The following is a 20251-nucleotide window of genomic DNA, read 5'->3' on the forward strand; positions in this document are numbered from 1 at the left end:
GGTGGTACAGGACTTGAGGCTTCAATACCTCCTTATTGATGGCAGTAGTGGGAAGAAAGGATGACCTGGATACAAGGATGTAATGCTGAGGCTTTAAAAGGCATCGGTCAGACTGAACTTGGAGTACTGTGAGCCATTTTGGGAACTGCTCACATTTCTTCAAAGAAATTGAAGTATTGTGAGCAGCTTTGGGCCCTTTATCAAAGAAAGAATGTGCAGGCATTGGAGAGCATCCAGAGGAGGTTCCTGAGAGCGATCCCAGGACTGAAATGGTCAATGCATACGGAACATTTGATAGTTTTGTGTCCATTCTTTAAGAAGGGAGTGAAGCAAAAGAGGAATGAGAGAGATAATAAATCAGCCATGATTGAATGACAGAGTAGACTCAATGGCCAAAATGTCCTGATTCCGCTCCTTTGTCTTATGGCTTTACGATCTTCAAAGAAATACTGTGAAGTCTCTTTATTTTTGACATGCTAAATGTTTCTAGCATCTTCTATTTTTATTTCTGGGCCAACATATACTCCAGATACAGCAATATAATATGTATGACCCTGACCTGGCCTGGCAAGATAATTCATTAAAGGGCTAAATGAGAGGCTGCAATAAATATTACCTTTGCCCCTAAGCTGAAATATGAACAAATCAGGCAAAGAAGAATAATCTGAAGTGTGTTGTTCTATCAACATTTTCTGTAAGTATGAAGTATTTTTCTTTGTTTCTACAAGCAGCAAAGATCTGCTCTGACTCCTGAATCTGCTTCTATTCAGTACACTTTAAACAATTTCCTTCTTGTTTTCTTTTTGAAGCAACATGTTAAGGAAGTAGGCGTATACTTAAAACCACTGAGAAAAGAAGCGTGTCATAGAAATTACATCAGGAAGCACTAACCCATGAGCTAAACTACAAAGCAAAGCCTGCGTAGTTCCCTCAATGGAATTTCCATTGACAGAGGAATTAAAAAGGGGTTCTCAATGAACTTACAGTGAGAGAGCAGAACGAAACACCACAGAGCAGGTAAGAGCCTATGAAATTATAACTCAAATCACCATTCACAAGCTAGTCATTTCTTAACTCCTTGTAAATTATTATCGAGTAGCTTCCCAGCTGAGAACTTTATCTTATGCACAGCAGCCGACAAACATACCTTCCCCTGGAATTTGTCACGTTAAACTTTTATGGTGAAACCTCTAGGAATTTAGGGGAGATCGAAGAATTTGGTTGTCCCACGTCATGGTTACTAGGGTCCATTTGTTGCATTTTGAAAGTTTAATATAAACAACAAAGTTTGTGTAAACTAATGTGTTGCAGATGTATATGGGATAGTGGTGTGACGCGGAAGGTACAGGCAGAAAATTTGCAGTTGATAGAGGCAGAGACCATGTAAGCAAAAATCTATAAGATTGTGGTATGCTTTAGCAGTGAGTAATTGTAAGCAGTATGTCTGAATAGGCAGTAATACCAGGCAATATGTTGTAGTTACATCAAATGCTAATCAATGTGGTCATATAAGCAATGCAAGTTTGTGCTGGAGGTTTAGTTTAACATTAATCTTACCTCTCCCTCTTAACTAGATGATATTAACCTTCTGGAGTATTGCTGGAGCTGTCTAGTGGAGGAGATATAGTATCATCACACTGCTGATGTACAGCTTGAAGGTCGTTTGAAAAATTTGAAAGGTCAGTAGGTGAGTCGCTCTCCATAAAATACCCAGACATTTTGAAGGAACTGTATTTATGTGGTTGTCCAGATAGGTTTCTGAGTAGTGACTGTCTTCAGGAAATTTATAGTGAGGAACTTCTACCAGTAGAAAAGCCATTGAACACCGAGGAAATATAACTGAAAGCTCTGTAATCCACACATGAATGTCACTCATGACTTGCTAATGTGAATTATTTGTTGAAGAGTTGTGAGTAGAAATTAATTTTCCACAGCCATCAGCAAACATTGATCTTAATTCTGTGGGAAATTAATTGATAAAGCAGATAAAGATTTCTGATATAACTCATACTTTGCTCTGGGGAAATCTTGCAGTAATATACTTAGACTGAGGTGAGTGAGCTTTGACTCCTACGGCTTGCCACTCAGTGTTGTAGTTTACCACAGCCAGTGGAGGATTTTCAAACTGACGTGCACCGAGTTCAATTCAATCAGGGCTCCTTGACCTACACCTGGACGAGTGCTGTCTGGACAATTACTCCTGGCTCTGAAATTGGCCTCTTTTGTCCAGGTTTGGACTGGTGTAGTAATGAGATCGGGAGCTGAATGATACTGATGGAAGCTTAAGCGTGCAGCTTAATAGAAGAAATATTTGACAAAACTGCAAAACCCCTTTCTATCAATTTGCTTTCTTCTCCCTGCCATTATTTTTCTGAATGGTCCATAACACTACCTCACGAGTCCTCTTTTGTATTATATATGCGTTTACTTTGATTGTAACTTATAGTTATTGTTTTATGTCTTGCACTGTACTGCTGCCACAAAACAACACATTTCACAACGCATCTGTGATAATAAACGGATTCTGATTCTGTTTGTTATGGTTGAGATCAGTATGATTGGCCAGTCTGTGCTTGTGTGAACTGGTCATGTCTGGGCAAGTTGAATTTACTTTATTTCTTACACCCTTCACATACACGAGGAGTAAAAATCTTTATGTTACGTCTCTGTCTAAATGTGCAATGTGCAATTTATAGTAACATAATAAATAGCATGAACAACAGGACAGTAAATATAACATAGAAATACAGTTGTGTCAGCATGAATTAATCAGTCTGATGGCCCGGTGGAAGAAGCTGTTCCGGACCCTGTTGGTCCTGGCTCTTATGCTGCGGTACTGTTTCCCAGATGGGAGCAGCTGGAATAGTTTGTGGTTGGGGTGACTCAAGTCTCCAATGAGTAGTTCAATATCAATGTTTCAGTCTGGTCCATCAAAAGAGCAAAATACTGCAGATATTGGAGAGTAGAAGTAAAAATAAAGAATGCTGGAGGTATAAAGCAGATCCAGCAACATCAAATGAAAAGAGAAACAGACTGACCATTTCAGGTTGTTGATATATCATTCATCTGAACATTCATTAACCCTGCTTCTCTCAGCATTAACGCTACCTGATCTACTATGCCCAACATATATCAGAAGGATAACTATTTCAGAAGGTCAAATCTTCACCCCCACTGCCAAAAAGCTTTAGGAGACAGAACCTCTGTTCTCTCAGTCATTTCCTGACAGCAAGTCGAGTGAACCAGACTGGCCGCTCTCACTCCTGCGAGCAGGTCTCCTTGGAGCATAAAGTTTCACAGTTCACTAGCTGGTGAGGCTTGAGGCAGAATCAGGAATGTCTCACGGGTTAACCGTACAGTGCGGAGATACTTCTTTTTCCGCTGAGCAGTACTACATAGTGCACCCCATTTACATGCTCCTGATACTGGCTAGTCAAGAGTGGTTAACTTGCAAATCCTTTGCCTTTCCAGTCCATTGCTTTTCCCCATCCCCTTCCAGCCCCAGCATTAGGGATCAGAATCTTTTTTGCCATCTAGATCTGAATGTAATATCCAAAATGTAGTTCTGCTCAATGCAATGTCTAATATTCTGTTGTTTTGTAGTCTTTGTTGATTACTGCTCCACATTAGGTGGATTTGCTTATATCAGATCATTCAATGCTCCCATCTCTTTTTCATTTTCTGCCTTGGCTTTTTAACCTGAGTTGGTTGTATAACAGATTTTGTTTACAATATTAATATTCTTTATTGCTCCTCTGTGTGGTACAATGCATTAAATTGCTAGCTAGATTACGTGTTGTCCAATAGTTTATAACTTCTGAGCTGCTTGTTTGAATTCTATTTCCCTTTCAGTTTCTTATTTTCTGCAAATGTGCACTGAGGTTTTGAATCTGAATCATTGATATCAATAGGAAATCCACTGGAGTCCCATCAGTTAACACTGATGCACTATATATGAATTAGCTGCAGCACACTCATCCCAAGATAATTCGTCTAATGAAAATCCATTGTAGCTCAGATCTAATTCAATTATTTAACTTAAATTTAAACTGACCTTTAACTTGAGTCAATAAAATTCCTTGTCAGATGCTGCACAGACATTGAGTAAACCACATGGTCGAATTTATTATTTGAGCTGTCACTTCCTCAAAAATGTTAAGAAAGTTCAAGAAACACGATTTTCCCTTCGGAAAGATTTGTTCTCATTTCCATGAAGAGGGGCAGCAAGTTGATTCAATAATAAATTCCAATTCAATTTCACATTATACTGTATAAACTCCGGCTTTATTGCTCACTTCTCCTAGTCTGTTTGTATTTTATCTATTTCTTGTTTGTGGATATTCTTTACATTCCCCACACCCAGTAGTTTGTATTTTGATGCATCAAGGTAAAAATCTATTGAAGCCATTTCGTGCTGCAATGTTCCTGCATCGGCAGCTGATTGTCAATAAGCTTGTGGGTATTGAACAAGTCTTTGAAGCGCACAGTGGCCACCTCAAGTCTGTTAACCACAATTATTCAGCTGAATATTAGGCTGATGAAGAAGAAGTTCGAGAAATGCAATTGAACTGTCTCACTGTGAGAACAATTGATTTCTTTGTTATTTCTAAATCAAAAACTTGGAGAGGTTTGGTAGAACTTGTCAGGGCTCAGGGTGGCAGAACTTGTCAGGATGGAAATGAGGATTTTACTTTCAGTCTGACCCAGAAAGCTAATTTGGTGGCAACTTGTTTGATTCTGGATGTATAGTATTTTAATTCAACTGGAAGTCTAAAAATATATGTAACTATCCCCCAATACTGAAATCATGGACTCCAACAAATCCCCGAGGCTTAAGGCTGAAGCGTGCTGTCCTGGGGTTAGAGGACTGTGCGTGTGTGTGGATGGGAGGGACGGAGGGAGGAATTGGACTTGTTTTGCTGCTGTTGCTTTGTTGTTTGGCTCTGCTTTATTGTCGTCTGCGTCGTTCTGCAGAGCATTTCACACATGCTATGTTGGTGCCAGAACGTGCACATCTTTGGCTGTGCTGGTTGTTAACGCAAATGGCACATTTTGCTGTGTGCTTCGATGTTGATGTGATAAATAAATCTGAAAATCAATCTGAAACATAGAGTTCCCTAAAAGTTTAGATGATCAGCTTTTAATCTTTTACTCACTTGGTTCCTCTTTATAATCAGAACAGCTCAGAATATCACTGGTATATGTTGTGAAATATGTTGTTTTGTAGCAGCTATACATAACATTGTCCAATATAAAAACATGTAAATTACAATGAGAAATATATATATACATTAAAATTAAATTAAGTAAGTAGTGCAACAAGAGCAAAAAGTGAGGTAGTGTACATGGGTTCAATGTCCATTCAGAAATCTGATGGCAGTGGGGAAGAAGCTGTTACGAAAATACTGAGTGTGTGTCTTCAGGCTCCTGTACCTCCTCCTTGATGAAAGCAATGAGAAGGAGGCATGTTCTGAGTGATGGGGTCCTTAATGACAGATGCTGCCTTTTTTGAGGCATCACCTTCTGAAGACGTCCTGAATGTTGGGGAAACTAGTGCCCAAGATGGAGCTGGCTAGGTTTGCAACTTCCTGTAGCTTTTTCTGATCCTGTGCAGTGGCCCCTCCGTGCTGGACTGTAATGCAATAAGTTTGAATGCTCTCCACAACACATGTATAGAAATTTTTAAGAGTCTTTGGTGACATACCAAATCTCCTCAAACTCCTAATGAAATACAGCCACTGTTGTGGTTTCTTTGTAATTGCATCAACATGTTGGACCCAGGATAGATTTTCAGAGACGTTGACACCCAGGAACTTGAAACTGCTCACTCTTTCCACACCTGATCCCTCGGTGAGGACTAGTGTGTGTTCCCTCGACTCCACCTTCCTGAAACCCAGAATCAACTCCTTGGTCTTACTGATGTTGAGTGCAAGGTTGTTGTTTTGACAACACTGAACCAGCTGATCTACCTCACCCCTCTACGCCTTCTCATCACCACCTGAAATCCTGCCAGTTTATCGATGGTGCTTGAGCTGTGCCTAGCCACACAATCATGAGCATAGAGAGGGTAGAGCAATGGGCGTGCATGCATCCTTGATGTGTGGCAGTGTTTGTCTTTTAAAATCTGAAGAATAAAGTTAGATTATTGCAATATGAATTAAACGCCCAATATGTTCAATTAATGAAAAACCTGACTAACAGAGGTTGGAAACAGTTGGTACACGTAGAATAACACAGAAAAGCCTGACTCAAAGTGTCTCACACCTGGCATGAAAAAAATAGGCCTGTTTCAAAAGAGTTAATTGTTAATTTACAGATTATTTTCACTTATGCATTGAATCTAATGTTCTTCCGTGTTTTTTTTTTTGCCTATGATTTAGATTACAACTATGGCTAATTTGTCAACTTTGGCATCATTACTTGACAATACTACCCAGACTTCAATAACTTCTAGTACACCAGAGCCTACCTGTAAAATTGAAGATGGCTTCCTCTCAACCGTGCTGCCTGTTTTCTACTCCATTATCTGTGTGATAGGGCTGGCGAGCAATGTAATGGCCTTGTGGGTGTTTTACTTCAATCAGAAGAAGGCAACATCGATCTCCATTTACATGAAGCACCTGGCCCTGGCTGACCTCCTGCTGTTGCTCTGCCTTCCATTCAGGATCGCCTACCACATCGGAGAATATGCCTGGATGGCCAAGTGCTACTTCTGTAAGATCATTGGGGCATTCTTCTACATTAATATGTACGTCAGCATTGCATTCCTGGTGCTGATCAGCCTGGACCGCTATTTGAAGATCACAAAGCCTCTCCGCAAATTCAGACTCCACAGTGTGAAATGGAGTTCAGGCATATCCATGGCTCTGTGGGCATCCATCTTTCTGTTAATGCTTCCCTTTGTTGTGCTGAGCACCACAAACTCTAAAGACTCAAAGTGTTTCCACTACAAAAGTCAAAGTAAACTAGCCGGTTCAATGAACCTGGCAGCCGTCATATTCATCTTCCTCCTCTCTTTGCTTTTCCTCATATCTTATGCTAAGATTGCTGTCAAGCTCTACAAGATCTCCCAGGGGAAAAAGAAAGAAGAAATCCGGAAAGTGAGAACTAGAGCAATTTTGAAGACATTTATCGTTCTTGTGATCTACATTGTGTGCTTCATGCCATACCATATTGTTCGAATCCCGTATGTGCTCTCTCAGATGGATATAATTCCCAGCTGCCTCACAAAGAATTCCCTGCACATAGCCAATGAACTGGTACTGTGCCTCTCTGCTCTGAACAGTTGTCTTGATCCAATCATCTATTTCTTTCTCTCCAACTCCTTTCGTAGGACTATACTTAACACCTTTTATGGAAAATTCAACAAAACTTTCCCCAAAACCAATGGCACACTAAACAGTTTCAAATCCATCACAGAAATCTGAAGAGGTGTGATCCCTGAGTAAGTGGGATAGAAATGGAATGTATGGCCTTCATGGCAGCAAAATTGCAGCAACTATCTTGCTGGACAGTGGTACTTCCGGAAAGGATTGGCATCATCGCATTCCTATGGGCTGAAATGGCCTTACTAGAGAGAGCACAAGTTCCATTTATGAATGCATCTCATAAACAGCCTGGCAAATACATGAGGCAACTATATGGTCACAATAAGGAAAATCAGTGCAAGAGGATGAGTTGGGCTACAGTTATATGGTCACAATAAGGAAAATCAGTGCAAGAGGATGAGTTGGGCTCCTGTTGAATACTGGAATTCATGGGAATGAAAATATCAACCATAGACTCCTCTGATGCAACTATACAACTACTTCCTCTGTGGCTTTCAAACAGGTTATTAGAGTCTTTTTGCAAAAAAGATATATGATCTAACTCATATATGTCAAACTCAAGGCCTGCGGGCCAAATCTGGCCCATGGTGGAATTATCTTTGGCCCGCGAGATAATATCTAATTACTATTATAGCTGGCCCCAGTAATCGAAGCACCTATGGCGTATGATATGGCTAATGCTGAGTTTATTCAGGTACCAGGTTTTCAGGGTTTTTAGTGTTTATTCGGCAGTCTTCTTCATCAGAAATGGAATTTGTGAAGTGAAACACTTTGTAGTTATAGCAGAGACTGAGACACATGAGAGCAGGCTGAAAAAACGGAGGCAACGAAAGCTGCATTCGCACGCGTCCGACTGATCCGGCCCGCATGAAGCTGCATTTTGCTCAATCTGGCCGTGACCTAAAATTAGTTTGACACCCCTGATCTAAGTTATACTGAACTTATAGAGAGCACTTCAAGTGCTCCCCAGATAATTTCAATGCAGCATTATTACATAAGGAAAAATAAGTACATTCAAGGCCAGTTGTGCAACTTGTTCAACCTGAAAATTTCTACCTTCCCAAACTGCGTGGACACAAGAGAGTGTAGACTGTCTGGAGAAGGGCAGATGAACTTCCCAAACTCAAAATATGGATGAGTATTTCATTGCGAAAGTAATTGTTGTTCTGTGAGAATCAAACGTCTGCACTAAATATTAAAAAAAACTTTGGTCTTGCTGGTTTACATAGTTGATCATGGCAATGAGAAGAAGGTTTTAAATTCATTTTACTGTGCAATAAACCATTTTAAGGACAAAAATGTACTGGACAGTAGATGAGCTGACTTACCAGATGTTTAAAGAACTGCTCTATTTTGAATATATAAGTCCCATTTTAGAAATAATTGTTTTCAATGAGACTGGTAAAATTTGAACCACTGGAATGATTAGACTGTAAATAAAGGCAATATGCAAAAGAAAAATTGTCTATAATAACCTATAACATGCTCACTGTGTTTATCAACACAGGTCAAAGAGATGATTTTGTATACATCAGCTTTACTCTAATAAAATATGTTACTTTCCTAATCATTGTGGTTTTGAACTTTAAAAAATATAGTGACTGAGACAATGTAATATTACTATAGTCTCCTATATTTATCTGAAAGGCTCCACACTGAAATGCACACGCAAAGCAAGAGTTCTAAGAAGGTAAACTTGTTGGAGGTAACTAAATGCCATTTAAAATGCTGAGATGGGAACTCCAGAAGGTTGTGGTATGTGGTGCCATTTCACTGAAGATAGCAGAAATGGCTGCAGGTGATATTCAATGTAAGACTCGTAGGGAGGAATGCGAGGAAACCCCATTAAAGCTCTGTGAGAGAGGGGAAAGGCTGAGAGTAGAAGTGTGAAAAAAGGGATGAGAGTGGTCAAGGAACATGTTAATCATGGTGGAGGGGCTTCTCCATTGAGCAGCACATCTGCAAAAGGAAACTGTCAGAAAAGATGTGATTAAGTGAAAACCCTATTGGAGTAGAATGGAATTTCTACAGAAAGACTGGGTGTGTGGGTGTATTTAGGATAGTTGTGGGAGTTAATGAGCTTGGAATAGAGAACACATCACTGTGGATGGAAGGGAATGAAAATCTGGATACAATGTGAAGAGAAGGGAGTTGAAATTTGAAAGTAAAGTAACGCATTTTCCTTCCTACGCTTGTGTATTGGCTAGCACATAGAAGACAGAGTGTAGTAGATTTATTCGAGCTGGAGGTCTGTAATTGGTGGTGTTCTACAGGGATTAGTATTGGGCCCTCTGCTGTTCGTGATGTATATAAACAACCTGGATGGAAATGTAGATGGAAGGGTTAGTTTGCAAGATTGGTGGAGTTGTGGCTAGTGTAGAAGACCAGCAATAGTGGTCTTATTAGCGTATACAGTGTGATACAGACAAGTTGCAAATACGGGCAGTGAAGTTGCAGATGGAGTTTAACCCAGATAGATGTGAGGTGTTGCACCTTGGTAGGGCAAATGCAAAGAGACAGTACACTGTTAAGGGTAAAACCCTAACAGTGTTGCTGAGCAGAGAGATCTGGGGGTCCAAGTTCATAGCTCCTTGAAAGTGGCTACATAGGTCGATAGCAACACGCACAATGCTGGAGGATGATCTCAGCCCAAAATGTCCGCTGTTTACCTTTTTCCATGGATGCTGCCTGGTCTGCTGAGTTCCTCCAGCATCTTGTGTGTGTTTGCTTTGGATTTGCAACACCTGAAGATTTCCTCTTGTATACGCTACAAGTCAAGAGTGTGGTTAAGAAGGCTCATGAAATCCTTGTTTTTATTAATCAAGGCATTGAGTTCTAAAGCCAAGACATAATGCTGCGACTTTATAAAACTCTGGTCAGGCCACATCTGGAGAATTGCATACTGTTCTGGCTGCCCCACTATATGAAGGATGTTGAGGCTTTGGAGAGGGTGCAGAAGATGTTTACCAGGGTGCTGCCTGGTTTAGAGGGCACGAGCTATCATGAGAGGCTGAACAAACTTGGGTTGTTTTCTCTGGAGTGTTGGAGGCTGAGGAGAGATCAAGGCTTGTAAGATCATGTGAGGCATAGACAGAGTAGACAGCTTTCCAGGGTTGAAATGTCTAACACCAGAGGGCACGCATTGAGGGTGAAAGGGGGTAGGTTCAAAGGGGATGTGAGGGGTAAGTTTTTTTACTCAGAGAGTAGCTGATGCCTGGAATGAGCTGCCTGGTATAATGGCAAAGGCAAATTCATTAGCAGCTTTTAATAGATGTTTACATAGACACATGAATATGAAGAAGATGGGGGGATATGGAGGTTGTGTAGGTAGAAGGGATTATATTTTGGGTTTTTTAAATTTAATTTTCAGCTGGTTCAGCACAACATTGTCAGCTGAAGGGCTTGTTCCTGTGCTGTACTGTTCTATGTTCTATTCCAAGTGTTTCATGGGATGTTAGACTTTTTATATTTTCCTGATCTTATTGTGTTAGAGTTATTATCTAACTTGGTACAGAAATAGCTCAAGTCATTTTACTAAGGTTGGATAATGCCAGTAATCTTTTCTGGGCGATGCAGCTCTCAGCGAGAAAATGGCCCAGGCACCTGGTATGTCACAGAAACTGGAAATCAGAATCAGAATCGGGTTTACTGTCACCAGCATGTGACGTGAAATTTGTTAACTTAGCAGCTGCAGTTCAATGTAAATCCAGACACTGTAGAGTGAGACCTAGAGCTCTGAAGTAAAAACAGAAGGTGCTGAAAACAGTCAGCAGATCAGGCAGCACATGTGGAAAGAGCAAATGTTAATTTTTCAGATTAGAAACCTTCCTGATTACCTGAAATCAATGACCTGCCGAAGGGTTTTGGCCTGAAACATCGACTGTACTCTTTTCCATAGAAGCTGCCTGTGTCAAGGTCCCGACCGTTAATCCCTCATATTCTCCTAATTCCCTTTTCCCCATGTTCTCCTGAGCTCATTGGTTGTGGCACCTGATTATCATCTAAACCTGCAGCATAAAAACCCCAGATCTGCATCCACTCATCGCCGGATCGTTGTTTTAGCCAGTGTGTAATTCACGTTCCCGGCCGCTAAGGATTGTGTATATTCAGTTTTACTTCGGTACCGAGGTTTACCCGGGTAACTCTGTCTCTCCGTGTCAAGGTAAGTATTGTCTGCTGTTTACTTTCCCTGTTTGTCATTCAAATTCAGCAATGTTCCATGTCAAGATAAGAATTGCCTGCTGCCTGTCTCCTGTTTGCCGTGCAGACCCGGCCACGCTCACACCCTCGTCTGCATCTTAACTCTATCTGACTGTCCAGGTAGGCCTATTGTCTCTGTCTGGTCCTGCCCACTGAACCACAATTCCAGTCTATCCTCTTTGGTTCAGTGTGTTCCCACCCACATACACGGCTCTTCTTGGTAACTTTCAATTCTTCAGCCTTCACTGGCTCATTTTCACGGTGGACATCCAGTCTCTACACACTTCTATTCCCCATCAAGAAGCCTGCTAGCTCTCCGCTAGTGTCTTTCTCAGTAAAAGAACCAACCAGTTCCCCTCCAAAATTACCCTCCTACATCTGGCAGAACTAGTCTCACCCTCAACAATTTTCCTTCGTCTCCTCCCACTTTCTCCAGAATCAAAGGGTAGCAATGGGTCCCCTCATGGGCCCCAGCTATGTCTGCCTCCTCTTTGGCTGCATAGAACAGTCCGTATTCCAAGCCTTCCCAGTAATACTTCCCAACTCTTCCTCCACTACATTGATAACTGCATTGGTGCTGCTTCATGCACCCATGCTGAGCTCATTAATTTCTAACTTCCATCCAGTCCTTAAATTCACTTGGTTTATTTCTGTCACCTCCCGCCCCTTTCTCGAACTCTTTTCCTCCATCCCTGGAGACAAACCATTGACTAACATCTTTTATAAACCTACCAATTCCCCCAGTTATCTGGACTATACCTTTTCCCATTCCATCTCCTGTAAAAATGCTATTCCCTTTTCTCGGCTTCTTTGCCTGCACCGCTTCTGATCTCGGGATACAGCTTTCCATCAGAGATGCCCTTTCTGTAAAGAACGTGGTTTCCCTTCCTCCACCATTGATGCTGCCCTCACCTGCATCGCCTCCATTTCCCACACATCCATGCTCACCCCATCTTTCTGCTGCCTGAACAGTGATAAGGTTTCTCTTATCCTTAAGATACCACCACAAGAAACTCTGCATCCAACAGGTCATCCTTTGCAACTTCTGCCATATCCAAAGGGATCCTACCAACAAACATATCTTTACCTACCCTGCCCCAACATTCCACAGGAATCACTCCTATTGGGTCCCCTCTTCTTTCCCTTTCTCCTATGGTCTGTTCTCCTCTCATATCAGATTCTTTCCTCTCCAGCCTTTTACCTTTCCTACCCAACTAGCTTCACCTATTACCTTCAAACTTTTCTTCTCCTCCCACCTTTCATTCTAGCATCTTCCCTCTTCCTTTCCAGTCCTGAAGAAGGGTTTGGGCCCAAAATATCAACGGAGGCATTGATCGTGTGGATAGTCCGAGGCCTTTTCCCAGGGCTGAAATGGTTGCCAAGAGGACACATGTTTAAGGTGCTGGGGAGTAGGTACAGAGGAGATGTCAGGGGTAAGCTTTTACTCAGAGAGTGGTGAGTGCGTGGAATGGGCTGCCGGCAACGGTGGTGGAGGCAGATACGATAGGGTCTTTTAAGAGACTTTTGGATAGGTAAATGGAGCTTAGAAAAATAGGGGGCTATGAGTAAGCCTAGTAATTTCTAAGACAGGGACATGTTCGGCTCAACTGGGCTGAAGGGCCTGTATTGTGCTGTAGGTTTTCTATGTTTCTATATTTGTTCATTTCCTTGGATACCGCCTGACCTGCTGGGTTCTTCCAGTAGTTTGTGTGTGTTACAGTAAGATAAAGGTCACAATAATGGGATATAAATAGCTTATATACCTGTACATTGATCGTATGTTCATAAAGTGATGCTTGTGTACATAAGGTGACTCTGACAGGAGATGATGAAGTATGGTGGTGGGTTAGTAGGTGGTGCTGTTGATCAGCCTTACTGCCTGGGGAAAGTAACTCCTCTTGAATTTGGTGGTCAGCAGTGGTGTCTGTTTCGAAAGCTTCTTCATGCAAACTCCAGACACTCAAAATATGTTCCTTTCGTTAGTGTTGAGGAATGCCTTCATGAATACACAGCTAGCTAGAGTATTGCATGACTAAACAGATCAGTCCTGAACTGTTCATTAAGTGGCAGGGATATGCCTTTAACAATATGAGATGGCCACTAATGCCTTTCCTGATCTCATTCTGAAGTTTTCAATGACCACCAGTTAACAGGAACATTCATTGATTATCTTCTCCTGTGTAATTTCACTGGGACAGAATCAGATTGTCCCATGCCCAATGAATAGTTTCACTAGCCACCAAGTATAAACTGTGAATAGGTTTTTTTCCTGAAGACTGGTCACCATTTGAATTAATATCTGCTATTTTCACATAATTCCAAAACCTTTGAATCCCTAACATCATTTCATTCATTATAAGCTAAAATGAAGCCATATTCAAGTTTGTTGGTGACACCACTGTTGTAGGCCGAATCAAAGGTGGTGATGAATCAGCATTAAGAGGGGGATTGGAAATCTGGCAGAGTGGTCCACAACAACGTCTTACTCATTGTCAGCAAGGTCAAGGAGATGGTTACTGACATCAGGAGGAAACCAGAGGTCCATGAGCCAGTCCTCATCGGAGGATCAGAGGCGGAGAGGGTCAGCAACTTTAAAGTCCCTTTGAACTAAAGGGAATAACTTCACTTGCCCCATCACTCCCATAACCTATAGACCCATGTGTTCAATATTTATTGCTTATTTATTTATTATTATTATTTCCTTCTTTTTATATTTGCAGTTTGTTGTTTTTTGCACACTGTTTGTGTGCCCAGTTGATGTGGTCTTTCACTGGTACTATTATGGATTTACTGAGTGTGCCCACAAGAAAATGAACATCAGGTTGTTAATGGCAACATATATGTACGTTGATAATAAATTTACTTTGAACTTTGAAAGTAAGCCTTATCAAACATTTCTTTCCCCCTGATCTGTTTCCACCTATCACCATCTGTCTCTGTTCCTCTTCACAGCTTGTCTGTAAAAATCACATCAGAGCAAGCACCTGCTTAGCTAATGAACCCAACTCTTGCAGAGGCATAACCCCACTCACTGCGTGGGGCTTGATAAGGGCACACCATCACATGGGGGATGAGTGTAAATGCAGAAGTTACAGCAAAGCAGGGTTTAAATTATGTGCTGACAGAACAGAGCGCAGACACTTCGTATAGACTTTTCTATGTCTGGTAATTCAGTAAGGTAACAGTAAAGATGATAAGTTGACAGAGACAGTGCATAGACATAGTGCAGTTACCCAGGCTGAACATGGCCCTTGAAAGCCTAACAGCCTTTCTGTTCAAGCCTGGGGACCAAGATCTCCAAGTGTAAGACAAGATAAAGATGAAAGTAAAAGATTCCAGGGCAACATTTACCATTAGACAGTTGTTATACTAATTCTCAAGTATTATCCACCTTTAACACATAGGTTTAATTATTTCAGAACACCTGAAATATATATTTTGATTGGTACTTGAATATACAAAGGATTGGATTTAGAAGTACACAAGATATCTATTGGATCAATAGTTCCATACAACTTGTCAATTTCTGTATAAAAATGACATGTATTTGTTCAAACTTCAGAGCAGTTTGACGACGGGGGCCAAGCTGCTTTCCATGTGCACAAGTAGATAAAGTGTGGTTGAGGAATGAATGTAAGCTGTCAGCGTCCAGCTAATTGCTGACGACAGGAACAAACTGCCATGTTTCCTTCACTTTCGCAAGAGCCTGCTGTGCGGAGTTCTGTGGAAGCAATGAAGAGAGAACTTTAGAATAATAATGTCCTCAATGATGCAGCAGCTCCATGCTTTTTAACCAGCTCTCACGCACAGTCTGCACAGATCTTGCTTAGCACAGGATTCCAAATGTAAAATATTATTTTACTGACTTTTAATTAATGTTATCCCAATTTTATAGAAGTCTGTGGAGGATCAAGTTGAGTTAAGCTCCATACATAGATCACGCATAGTGTACCAAAAGAGGATGAAATTTAATTTCTGAACAATTACGTCATTGCTTTATAAATCACCAAATTCTCCTCCAAGCTTTTAATTTTAATTTTCTATCAAGTTATCTCTTGTTCCATCCCCTGGCTTGAAGAATTATTATGGCTGCTGGTTTCCATTCTCCAGAGTAACACATCAGAATGATTGTTATATTTTCAAACAGAAATGGAAATCCTTAATGCTTGCAATGAGTGTTTCATCAAAGTAAATGCAAATTCTGAATGGATTTAATCTCTGTTTCCTATAGCAAACACATAAAAAATAAAGAATTTGAAAAGACCATATACAGCTCATTGAGTTCTCTTCAGAATTTGATAGTGTCCTGGATGGTAGTGAAAATCTATGCCAACCAACTGGTTGGAATATTCAAGGACATCTTCAGTTTCTCATTGTTACATTCTAAAGTTCCCACCTGCTTCAAAATGGCAGCAATCAGTCCCATGCCCTGTATGAGCAGGGTGAACTGCCTCACACTGCAGAGAGTTACGAGGTTGCTGTCTGCATTAGAAATGTCTTCTGAGGATAGATTGAGCGATCTAGGGGTTATACCTTAGGAGTGAAGGAGGATGGGAGGTGACGATAGAGGCGTATAAATTGATAATAATCCAGGGCAGAAATGGTTAATACTGGGGGAGGGCATAATTTGAAGGAGATTGGAGGAAAGTACAGGGGCATATCAGGGGTAAGTTCTTTACACAGAGAGTTCTGAGTGCATCAAACATCCTGCAGGGGTGGTGGTAGATGCTGATACGTTAGGAACATTTAAGAAACTCACAGATAGACACATGAATGATAGAAAAATGGAGGGTTATGTAGGAGGGAAGAGTTAGATTGATAGGTACAACATTATGAGCTGAAGAACCTGTACTATGTTCAATGACTATGGTCCTGTAGCACTCACATCTACTGTAATCGAGTGTTTCAAGAGGTTTGTCTTGGCTAGAATTAACTCCTGCCTAAGCAAGAGCCTGGACCTGCTGCAATGTGCCCACCACCACAAGTTCACAGTGGATGCAATCTCACTGGCTCTCAACTCTCACTTCCTCATCAGCGACCCCAGTCAGTACTGGTTAGTGATATATCTCCTCCTCTGGCAATCAAAGCATTGTTGAATGTAGATTACAAGATCGCGTCCAAGGCCATCACCAATGGGGTCAAGTCTGCTACAGAACAGGCAATCCACCCTAACCAAACCTGTATTGTATGAGGCAGGAAGATCATTGACAGCCTTGCACTGTTCAGAGAACATCTATCACCTTCATGCAGGACAAAGGAATGGATGCCTGCGTGGTCAGCTTGGGCCAGGAGAAAGTCTTTGACAGGGTATCACACTCCTACATGATGGACGTGCTCTCCTTAATGGGCTTTGGGGAAGGCATTAGGAATTGGATCCAACTGTATTACACAGACATCTGTGGTGCAGTCCAAATCAATGAGTGGAAAACAGACAGCTTCCCCATCAAATCTGGTGTCAGGCAGGATTGTCTATTCTCCCCTGTCTTTGCCAAAGCCATCGGGAAGGACAAGAGCAGAAGAGGGGGGACGCTGCCAAGATGTGAAGGCAGCCGGGTGAAACCTCCCTATACACGGGTGACGTTACCTTCTGATCAGATCCGAGGTCATTTCTCAGGGAGATCACCATCTGCAACCAGTTCACATCAGGTGCCAGAGATGTCCACATGAAGTGTGAGGCCATGCTGTTCAGCAACTTGCCCGACCAGGAAAGATGCAAGGGCTTGTGCCGTGGTTCATCCCATCCCGCTGCGTAATAGAGGATCCTCTGATCTATGGCTGTTCCCAAGAACACACACACAGGCGGACATCAAGTACCCCAGTTGTTGTAGTTGCTACCACCCAGTGGGGTGTCACGAGTACAATAGTGCTCTTGGTTTTAAAAAATGTAATTTAACTCTAAATGCATTGTCTACAAATGTAAGGATGAAAAGGAATTGCATGGTTAATTCTTATAAATATTTTTATTATGATAAAGTTTATTTTGGATAATAAATTAAAAAAAAATCTCTTGACAATCAACTCAGGCACACCTCAAGAATGTGTGCTTAGCCCACTGCTGTACTGTCTGTACACACATGACTGTGTGACTAAACACAGCTCAAATGTCGTCCAGGAATTTGCTGATGACACAACCTATTGCTGGCAGAGCTTCCGATAGTGACAACGAGGCAAGCAGAAGTGAGATCGAGCAGCAGGTTAAGTAGGGTCACAACAACAGCCTTGCACTCAATAGCAGCAAGACCAAGGAATTGATTGTGGACTTCAGGATGAGCAAGTCCAGAAAACACACACCAGTGCACAATTGACCATATGGATATGGGCCAGGTGCAAGTCAGTGGGACTAGGCAGAAAAATTGTTCGGCACAGCCAAGAAGGGCCAAAAGGCCAGTTTCTGTGCTGTAATGTTCTGTGGTTCTATGGCTATATAAGAGTAGAATTAGGTCATTTGGCTCTTCTAGTCTGCTGCACCATTCCATTTGAATGTGGCTGATTTAATATCCCTCTCATCCCCATTCTCCTGCCTTCTCCTCATAACCTTTGTCACTGTTACTAATCAAGAACCTACATCACCTTCATCAGTCAATGAAGGTGAATGAGCAAGTGCAACACAGTGAAGAGGGCAAATGGAATGTTGGCCTTTATTACAAGGGGAATTGAGTACAAGAGCAAGGATGTCCTTTTGCATTTGTACAGGGCCCTGGTGAGACCACACCTGGAATATTGTGTACAGTTTTGGTCTCCAGGTTTAAGGAAGGACATTCTGGCAATTGAGGAAGTGCAGCGTAGATTCACTAGGTTGATTCCTGGGATGGCAGGGCTGTCTTACGCAGAAAGATTGGAGAGATTGGGCTTGTACACACTGGAATTGAGGAGATTGAGAGGGGATCTGATTGAAACGTTTAAGATAATTAAAGGATTTGATAGGATTGAGGCAGGAAATATGTTCCAGATGTTGGGAGAGTCCAGTACCAGAGGGCATGGATTGAGAATAAGAGGTCAGTTATTTAAAACAGAGTTGAGGAAGAGCTTCTTCTCCCAGGGAGTTGTGGAGGTGTGGAATGCACTGCCTCGGAAGACGGTGGAGGCCAATTCTCTGGATGCTTTCAAGAAGGAGCTAGATAGATATCTGATGGATAGGGGAATCAAGGGATATGGGGACAAGGCAGGGACTGGGTATTGATAGTGAATGATCAGCCATGATCTCAGAATTGCGGTGCAGACTCGAGGGGCCGAATGGTCTACTTCTGCACCTATTGTCTACTGTCTATTACCAACTTCTGTTTTAACTGTACCCACCGACTTGGACTCCACAGCCATCTGTTGCAATGGATTCTACAGATTCACCCCCCTTGAGCTAAAGAAATTCCTCCTCATCCCTGTTTCAAGTGTTGTCCTTCTGTTCCGAGTCTCTCTGCCCTCTGGTCCTTGACACTCCCACAATTGGAAACATCCTCTCCATATCCACTCTATCTCAATCTTACAGCATCTGGCAGATTTCAATGAGATTTGCCCTCGTTCTTCTAAAGTCCATTGAGGGGTGGGTAGTGGAAAGAATGATAAGCTTTGAGAACTTGGGTTTTAACACTTCCAAGGATCTCTCTTGGGCCCAACACACTGATGCAGTCACCATGAGAGCACCCCAGCTGCTCAGTGGATCTGCTATGTCACCAAAGCCTCTTTGCAATTTTCTCTACGTTTGCTGAAGAGCATTCTGAGTAGTTTCATCACAGCCTGGAATGGAGGCTCCAATGCACAGGACTGCAGAGAGTTGCAGACTCTGCCAGTCCACCACGGGCACAATTCTCTCCGCTATCCCATGAAAACTACCTCATTGTTCCTTTTTTGCACTATTGATTTATTTTGTAATATTTAATTTTTTTATATCTTTGCATTGTACTGCTGCCACACAAAACAACAAATCTGCCATCATATAAGACAGTGATAATAAACGATTTTGATTCTGAATCTAAATTCAAATAGACATCTTCCCTATTATACTTGGAATCAGTTCTCTGAGAGTTACTTGCAATGTGATTCATGCTGTTATTAACACAGAATTTGCCAATGGCCTACAGTGAAATTTACATGCCAGTTTTCTGAGAGAACCACTTACGTAACTGTTAGCAGATGCATTGATAAAAAAACATATCGCAACAGTCAGATCTCTGCCACTGATTCTGGCTCTGTGACTCAGAAGGGATGGGGGAGAAGAGGAGAGCTGTGGTGATAGGGGACTCACTGGGGGAACAGAAAGGAGGTTGTGTGGGCAAGAATGGGATTCCTGGGCTGTATGTTGCCTCCTGGGTGCCAGGGTCCAGGATGACTTAGATTGAGGCCTCAGCATTCTTAAATAGGAAGGTGAACAGCCAAAGGTTATGGTCCATTTAGGTACCAATGACAGGGGAAGGATGAATGATCAGGTTCTGCTAAGGGAGGTGATGGAGTTAGGTGCTAAGTTAAAGGACAGGACCTCCAGGGTGCTGATCATTGGATCGTTGCCTGTACCATGTGCTAGTGGGCCAGGAAATGGAAGATCATACAGTTTAACACATGGCTAAGGAATTGGTGTAGGAGGGAAGGCATAAGGTTTTGGACCATTGGGTATGTTGGAGCGATTTTTTGGTTTGGCACGTTTACATTTTCATGATGAAGGTGTCTCCAAGTTCACGGAAGGGGTCATGAGCTTCATCCAGAAGTGCATCCAAAAATCCCCCAAAAATCAA

At 41.9% G+C, this 20251-nt stretch overlaps 1 protein-coding gene across 3 annotated transcripts; it reads left to right on the forward strand.

Annotated features, from left to right (window-relative positions):
* Positions 1-892: 892 nt before the first annotated feature.
* Positions 893-8859, forward strand: LOC132397749 (probable G-protein coupled receptor 34). 3 transcript variants are annotated; one of them, XM_059976511.1, is made up of 3 exons: positions 897-1017; positions 1575-1687; positions 6381-8859. In XM_059976511.1, exon 3 carries the CDS (start codon positions 6390-6392, stop codon positions 7425-7427), a length of 1038 nt encoding a protein of 345 aa, XP_059832494.1. In that variant the 5' UTR covers positions 897-1017; positions 1575-1687; positions 6381-6389; the 3' UTR covers positions 7428-8859. The 3 variants fall into 3 exon arrangements, with proteins under 3 accessions (XP_059832495.1, XP_059832494.1, XP_059832496.1); XM_059976512.1 differs by lacking the exon at positions 1575-1687 and having other exon boundaries at positions 893-1017; XM_059976513.1 differs by lacking the exon at positions 897-1017 and having other exon boundaries at positions 1652-1679.
* The last annotated feature ends 11392 nt before the right edge of the window (positions 8860-20251 follow it).

This window comes from Hypanus sabinus, chromosome 8, assembly GCF_030144855.1.
Source record: "Hypanus sabinus isolate sHypSab1 chromosome 8, sHypSab1.hap1, whole genome shotgun sequence".
NCBI lineage: Eukaryota > Metazoa > Chordata > Chondrichthyes > Myliobatiformes > Dasyatidae > Hypanus > Hypanus sabinus.